The sequence below is a fragment of the Chelonoidis abingdonii genome, chromosome 7, assembly GCF_003597395.2.
Source record: "Chelonoidis abingdonii isolate Lonesome George chromosome 7, CheloAbing_2.0, whole genome shotgun sequence".
Lineage (NCBI taxonomy): Eukaryota > Metazoa > Chordata > Testudines > Testudinidae > Chelonoidis > Chelonoidis abingdonii.
In genome coordinates, this window is record NC_133775.1 from 11,624,892 (window position 1) to 11,633,146 (window position 8,255).

General features: G+C 43.0%; 1 protein-coding gene across 1 annotated transcript in view; it reads left to right on the forward strand.

Moving 5' to 3' along the window:
• Positions 1 to 4,915, forward strand: part of SHISAL2A (shisa like 2A) — an 11,905-nt gene extending 6,990 nt beyond the window's left edge. Inside the window, exons 2-3 of the mRNA XM_075068263.1 lie at positions 3,846 to 3,984; positions 4,871 to 4,915. Coding sequence (XP_074924364.1) covers positions 3,846 to 3,984; positions 4,871 to 4,915 — 184 coding nt within the window. The remainder of the gene's footprint in view (positions 1 to 3,845; positions 3,985 to 4,870) is intronic.
• Positions 4,916 to 8,255: the final 3,340 nt, after the last annotated feature.

Below are 8,255 nucleotides of genomic sequence, written 5' to 3' on the forward strand. Positions count from 1 at the left end.
CCTGCCAGGAGATTCCACTGCTGTAGTCTGGAGCCCAACAGCTAGACTAGAGCCAATCAGCAATTTTAAGCATCATTTTCGTCTCAGTGACCCAGAATTAGTAAAGTTTGACTACATTTATTTCAGAAGCATTTTGGCTGTAGAGCAGTGTAATTTGTCTCTGTCCAGCATCTCAGATCCAGGAACTCCTCAGCAGAGTTTGTATTTTCAGTAATCTTGGTTTGTGCCTCCACAGGAAGCAAATTAAAGAAATACCAAGGAAGAAAATAATATTTAATAATTTTGTTTATGAAGTATATATTTATTAAAACCTTGAAAGTAATTTTACTCTGGATTTTTATGTGTTTTTTAATGGATTACTTGGTTTTGGACCTTTTAATGAAATAATAATATTAAAAAAGAAACAAACAATCTATTGCAGATTCTAACTTTGTATCAATTTCTAATGTTCTTAATAAGTGTTTGTCTCCAAGAGCGTTGTTGCCATTTCTATAGCCGACTAATTTGCTTTCATCAGAAATTCTTTTGGATAGCGCTGATTATTCTTGCTGAAGTGTTACTTCCATTCTGAATCTCTGTTTTCCATAGTGTTAGTAAGAAGACATGGGCTACAGCATATTAATATGCTGCTGTTACGCAGCTGTGCATCTCTATCATGCCCGATCTAGCCAGTACACTGGAACAGATGACACAGTGTATGCATTAATTTGAGCATTAGCCAATTGAGACTCAGTCCAGATGAGACTACGAGATTGTTGTTAGATTAGTGGAAACAATCAGAAGTATTGGTAAGGATTATATCTGCATCTTGATTGCCATTTGTTATGCAAAATTAAGGTTACCACCAGATGGTTATCCAGCAGTTGGGGGCGAAAGCACTTTTTTACATCTGTGCTTATCTAGAATACTGTGTACTTCCCTTTTGAATGTCCTGTGATCATTATCTGTGCATCTTCGGGATTATACTATTGCAACATGCTGTGCATGGGCCTACAGCTTGGGACCATTCAGAAGCCAAAGTAATTGTTGAGTAGTGTTTCAGACTGACAGCTTGTCACACCAGTGCTCTGCACCTGCTGCCTGTGGGCTTCTGGGTGGAATTGAAGGTGGCATTTTTGACTTTTAAGGTCCTAAATGGTTGGAACCTGGTCATCTGAGAGATCCCCTCTTTCCTTGTGTGATACCACTACAGCTGTATCAGTGAAGGCACTCAAGTTTAATACCCCATGGCTTAAAAGGGAGGGATGAGAGTAGCAGAACACTTTCTGCAAGTGGCCTTTGCCTGCAATTCACTGCCCTCAACAGCACATATTAATTCTCAGGTTTGAGGGGAAGGCTTGGGCTGTTGTGCAGGTCATTATTGTTATTTTGGCATCTTATTTTTGGCAGATGTTATAACATTTTTGATATTGTTTTTAGGAAGCTTTGTTAAAGTATTAGAGTTGAGGAAAAGCATTTCCAAATAATCTAAATATGTAAAATTCATAAAACCTTTAAAAAAACTTTGTACAAAACCAGATTTTTGTGTTTTAGAAAATCAAAGTTGTCATGTAATCCTCAATTGGACGGATGTCTTTGAGATGTTTGAAGGGATCTAGCTGTGAAATATCATGGTTATGGATGTCAAAAAGTAGACTCAATATACGGTGTCTTAGTTTCCAACTAGTCCCAACAAAAAAGCAGCAGCAGGGTTCTATTCTCCAGATGTCTGTATCTGATTGTGATTGTTCTCATAGCTCCAAGTGATTCGCTGATTCTTAGTGATAAGTTATAAGGCTAAGATTTTGTCATGAGTATTTTTAGTAAAAGTCACGACCTGTCCATGGCTTTTACTATATAAATACCCTTGACTAAAACTTAGCAGTTCCTGGGGCCCTGGGACGCTGCTGCTGTGGGGGCCCAGAGGCCGACAGCTAGCCCCTGCACTGGCTGCAGGGGCTGACAGCCCCCAGCCACACCTGTTCTGAGACCCTGGGGACCACTGCTCAGGCACTCTCCAGGGCCAGCTGCCCCAGGGCTGCTGCTCGGGTGCTTCCCCTGGGCTGGCTGCCCCTAGGACCGCTGCTCGGGTGCTCCATGGGCTGTCCAAGCAGCTGTCGGTGCGGCTAGCCCTGGGGTAGCCCCTGGGACTGCTGCTTGAGCGCTCCCCAGGGCCAGCTGCCTGAGCAGTGGTTGTTGTGGCTGGCCCTGGAGCTGCACCCGGGACCACTCCTTCAACACGCCCCCGGGGCTGCCCCTGGGACCACTACTCAGGCGCTCCCCAGGGCCAGTCACCCTGGAACCACCTGAACAGCAGCCGGTGCAGCTGGCTCCGGGCTACTCCAGCTATAGCCGGTTTGGCTGGCTGTGGGGCACCCAAGGAGCACCTGGTGAGGCTGGCCCCAGGGCGCCTGAGTAGCTGGCCTCGGGATCAGCCTCACTGGCCATTGCAGCTGTGAAAGTCACAGAATCTGTGACTTACCGAATTGCAGCCTTAGTGATAAGAGGGGGCTAGGACATGGCGGTGTTTCAGATGTAGAGAGTTTCCTTGGTGTCATGCTGTTCTATACCCTTTTACTTGAGATGAGAAATGCTCAACACTCTTCCTGCTGCAGTAACCCTCCTTAACATTTCCATTTTTACCCTGAATGGTGGTTCGCATGAGCCATGTAATTCTAGCACAGATGTACTGTATAAAGAAATGTCTCCTGAGATGATTAAATGATGGGTGTGTCAGTACATTGCAGCTCAATAGATAGTAGCTGGACGCAAATGAATTAATATTCAGTTTTACACTGCTCCTTTGCAGCAGTGAATACTGACAAAGGGCCTACAAGCAGCAGCAAATTGCTCTGCCTTAAAAACTTGTTACATTAAGACAGAGGCATAACAGGGGTCATAAAGTTCCACTTTCCCCTGAAAAGCTGCTAGCAAAAAAGAATGGTGCTGTTTGAATCATTGAATAAACTCTAATAGCCCTTTTTACACACATTTCAGAACCAAAAGGAGAGAAGCCTGTGACAAATGTGTATCTGCTATATCAAACCTGTTCCTATTAGGTTTTAAAATAAGTGTATTTTCTTGAAGTACAAAAATTAACCTTCAATCTAAAATATTTAATACATTTTAAGTTCCTTCAGAGAAGAGAGTCAAGAATGAAATATTTGCATGGACTCCTAAGCAACCTTCTAGGAGGTTGGGAGCCTTTTCTTTTATAGTGCAATGTCAGACGAAACATTTTTTCTTTCATCCTTTAAATCAAAGTTCCATGGTAGAAGTGCCAATAAAATCACAGAAGATTGGATTAAAAAGAAATGGTGAAGACAAGTAATTCCCCAGTACTTTTTATTTATTTTTCTTGTTAGTGTATCTTTGATGTTATCTGATTTTATTTTTAAGAAGCCAGGATAATTCCTTCCAGCTGTTGCACACACAGAAACTGATTGCTGTAGTAAATGATGAGCATTTCCCAGCACAGAACATACATTTCTTTATCTTTTTCTGATGACTTGTTTGGAGGCAGGCACAGGACTAGAGAGTTATCTCACTTATACGAATTTTACATGGATGTTGCTTCAGTGGAGTTACTCCTGATTTACATCACTGTAAATGAGAGCAGATTCAGGTCCAATTAGCACCAGGTAATATGGTAAAAGCACTCAGCTGCTGTAAAATGGCTTAGGTCCGCTGAGGAACTTTACACCATCTAAGGATCTGGCCCTAAATCTGTGCATATAGTAAAAATGTAAGATTGTTTCCCTGCCCTACTGAATACAGGGAACCTCCAGATCCCATGTTGGCCATTTGTTTGACAGGCATCACAGGTTAGTGTGTACACTTAATCACTTTGTTTTCTCTCTTCTCAGTGTTGGTGCACTTGTGGGTCTGTCGATAGCAGCGGTGGTCCTGCTTGCTTTTATCATCACAGTGTGTGTTCTCTGTTACTTGTTTATCAGTGTGAAGCCACGCAGCAAGCTGGATACAGGTTTAAGCTTGCAGACAGCGGTAAGATCAGCTTTGTGTTGTAGACATCATTTGCAGCAATAAAGGTTTACTCCCATCAAGAATTTTAAAACCCTACTAGGGATCCATCTGAGCACCTAAATAGCCTTAAAAATCTGTACCTAAGTATATGTGTACAGCTCGGTAAAATACTCGTAGTTGGTCTGTGTCAGTGGACTTGGGCTCACGGGGCTCACGCAGCAGGGTATTGTAAAATCTCAAACCATTCCTGTTATAAGTCCTTAATTAAAGACTATGCAGGAAATTCTGAGAGTTTTGTTTAACTATATCTCTGGGTATTTAAAATCCTCATCAGAGAAGAACACCCTTTTGAAGTAATTGGCATCCCTGTGGTTGAGAGCAGTGAGCAATCCCTGAGCTCCAGGATTGCAGCTGTGGCCACTTCTGCTCAGCAATAAAAGAATAGTTAAGGGCTCCGTTTACTCCCCCTGCATATCCCACTGCACATGGCCCACCAGTCTGATAGCATTTTAAACAGTTCAACTATGTGTATTCACCATGTACTCTTGCTCATATTAGCTTGGACAATTTTCTAGGTCAGGCTATCCCACTCCATTGCAAAGTGGTGATAATAAATTACATTTTATTATGGGCACTAACACTGCCCTTTAAATCTGAGCCTCTATTTAAGCCTCCTGTGATGTATTCAAACTCGGACTACAGGGACCTCTGGGATGGAATATGGAGACAATTACAGACTTACAAATTACTAATGAGGGCCTGAAAAGAATGATTTTTAATACAATAATTAGTTATTTGTTATTACAAAATTAGGAGATTGGACTAAGTAAGGTTTCATAATTTCATTTTACAAGGGAAAGCTTAGCCTGAAAAATAGCACATTGACTTTTGTCTTCCATTATTAAAGATCTCTAATGTGGATTGTTCAGATAAGCCAATCATTTGTCTGTAGCTGGTCAAGAATTTTTTGGCTTTTTTGCCACCTCAAGTGGCGAAGCCTCCCCCCAACCCCAAAAGATAAAGCCATGATCGGCGGCAGCTCTACCATGCCGCTTCATTACTCGGCGGCAATTCACCTGTGGGTCCTTCCCTCCGAGAGGGAGTGAGGGACCCAACGCCAAAGACTTGGACATGCTACTCCTTTCCATTGGCCACCCCAAGCACTTGCTTCCTTTGCTGATGCCTGGAGTGGCTCTGCGCACCCCTTGGCTTGAAGGGGTTTCTGTTATATACAGGGTTTACAGTTTGGTTTCATGGCTTTCACCACCCCCACTATAAAAGTTGCTTCAACACCCTTGCAGAGGGCACAAGAGCCAGACGTGGAGGAGGTGGGGATGAAGGGAGTCAATTGGGACAAGAAACTTGCAAGGGGGGGAGGGGATTGGGACTGGAGGCTTGCAAGGGAAGGAGAGGGAAACTAGGACTGTGAGGCAGGGTCTGGGGGAGACTGGGAGTGGACTCTGAAGGAGATACTAGGAAATGGGGAGGAAAACATAGTAGGAGGACTCGGAACTAGTAAATTTGGGGGGGGTGAGTCTGGGAAAGGCTGGGCAAACAGACTAGGACTGAGAACCAGTGGGGTAGGGAGAAGATGATGGGGGAGGGGAGTCATATTTGACAAGGGGCCAGGTGCAGGAGGGAGAATAAAGGACTGGGTAGGCAAAGACTCTGGGGGAGCACTGACAATGGATGAAGAGCCTGGGTAGGGAGTTTGGGAAAGGAAGCCAACGTGGGTGGGATGAGAGCAATTGGTGGCCACAGTGGTAGGGAACTGGACTGGCTAGGCAAAGAGTCTGAGAAAAGGAATTGTGTGGGGTGAGGATTGGAAAAAGCTGGGTAAAGAGACTGGAACTGGAAATAAGGGAAGATGGGATGGAGGAGTCTGGAGAAGTGAGACTATGACTTGCTGGGCAAGGAGACTGGAATGAGTAGCGTGAGGAGTGGAGACTGGGACTGAGTAGGCAAGGAGAGTGGGACTGGGGTGAAGAGACAGGACATGACAGAAAAGGTCACAGCTAGTGGGAACAGTCATAAGAATGTGTCCACCAGAGCAAATTCCTCTCCTGAGCAGGGACTGGAACTCAAGATTCCTGAGTCTCACAATTTTTCTGTTGTCAGCAAATATCTATGAAACTTGCTGGCAAAGGGTGTGTCTCATCCCCTCTAGTCCACAGAAGATGACAACCTACTACTGCTATGAGTTACTCAATTAGCTTAAGTGGCAGAGGTCTGTACGGTACATCTAAAGGTTCCAGTCCTCTTGGTGATCCATCTGGGTGTCACTAAGATGCCTCATGTTGAAATTTCTGTTTTTCAGTTTGTTTTTTGTAAAACCCTAGGAACACAACACTGTAACCGTAATAATACTCTTTTAAATAAAGGCAAGCAGTCAAAAATTAGGAAATACTAGAGCAGGGGTAGGCAACCTATGGCTCGCATACCAAAGACGGCACACAAGCTGATTTTCAGTGGCACTTGCACTGTTTGGGGCCTGGCCACAAGTCTGTGGGGGCTCTGCATTTTAATTTAATTTTAAATTAAGCTTCTTAAACATTAAAACCTTATTTACTTTACATACAACAATAGTTTAGTTATATATTATAGACTCATAGAAAGAGACCTTCTAAAAACGTTAAAATTATTACTGACACGCGGAACTTTAAATTAGAGTTCATACATGAAGACTCGGCACACCATTTCTGAAAGGTTGCCGACCCCTGTACTAGAGTTAAGATTCACAGTGCAGTCAGTTAGATATAACTGCCATTTATACCTTGAAAATCTCCCCTTTAATCTGTCTGCAAAATGATGGTACTATTTCCCTGTGTTACAGAGTGATTGTGAGGCTTTATTGCAGAGTGCTTTGTGGCCATTGAGTGGAAGGTGCTATAATAGTGCAAAATATTATTGTAATGTTATCCAGTGTTTTTCCAATCTGTTTTAAATGTCAAGCGCAGAGGAGTTTCTGCTACAGGTATTTCCTTTAGGAAACTGTTCTGCAGTTTAAAATACCTCATTATTAGCAGAGTTTTCCTTATAATCTAAGCTATAGTTTCCTTTGTTGAATTTCACCTCATGACTCCTAGTTATGCCACACTCTGTGCCACCCTAAATAACTCTTTTTTTTTTATCTTCTTCATTTTCTGCTGTATGTGGAGGGTTTATCAACCGGAAACAATAGAGGAATAGAAAGACTTGGGTGTATTAGTCAATCTCAGGATGACTGTGAGCAACCAATGTGATGAGGCTGTGGGGGGGAAAAAAAAAAAAAAAAGGCAAATGCAATCTAAGGCCTTGTCTACACTCCCACTTTACAGTGCAGAAACTTACAGCGCTCTGGGGTGTGTTTTTTCACTCCCTTGAGCGAGAAAGTTTTAAAGGGTGTGAAAAAACACACCCCACAGTGCTGTACGTTTCTACACTGTAAAGTGGCAGAGTAGACTGTGCTCCCAGTGCTGGGAGCTACTCCCCTTGTGCAGGTGTGTTTATACTGGTGCTGCAACTACACAGCCATGCTAAAGTGCTGCCGCAGCAGCGCTTTAATGTTGCTTGTGAAGACATGCCCGAAGCATGTATCTTGTGAGATATTTCCAGTAGAGACATGGAAGGATTAATTACATTGTACAGGACACTGGTAAGACCTCATTTGGAATACTGTGTGCTATTCTGGTCACTCATGTAAAGTTTTATTCAAACTGGAGCAGGTGCAGAGAAGGGCATTGACGATGATCAGAGAAAGGAGGGCCTATCTTACAGGAGATGATTAAAAGAGTTTGGCTTGTTTAGCATAGCAAAATGAAGACTGAAAAGGAATATGATTGCTCTCTATAAATACATCAGGAGGATAAACACCAGGGAAGGAGAAAAGCTATTTAAGATGGACAATGTTGGTACAAGAACAAATGAGTATAAATTGGCCATGGATAAATTTAGGCTGGAAATTGGAAGGGGGTTTTTAACCATCAGAGGAGTGAGATTTTGGAACCGCCTCCCTATAGGAGTAGCAGGAGCAAGAAATCTAACTGGTTTCAGGATGGAGTTTAAGAAATTAATGGAATTATATGACACAGGTGCCTGATGTAGCAGGGGACTGGACTTGATGACACAGGATGCCTCTTCCAGTCCTATGTTCTCATCCTGATGTTTATCTTTTTTTAACGTGTCCCTCAGTTATCACATCGTACATAGGGTGTGTGTACAGTGCAATGTTAGCCCAGTATTAGTGGAACTTGAGTTAGCAGAACCTGCATTTGTTAACCTAGGGTTTGAGCAGCTATACTTATTTGTAACCT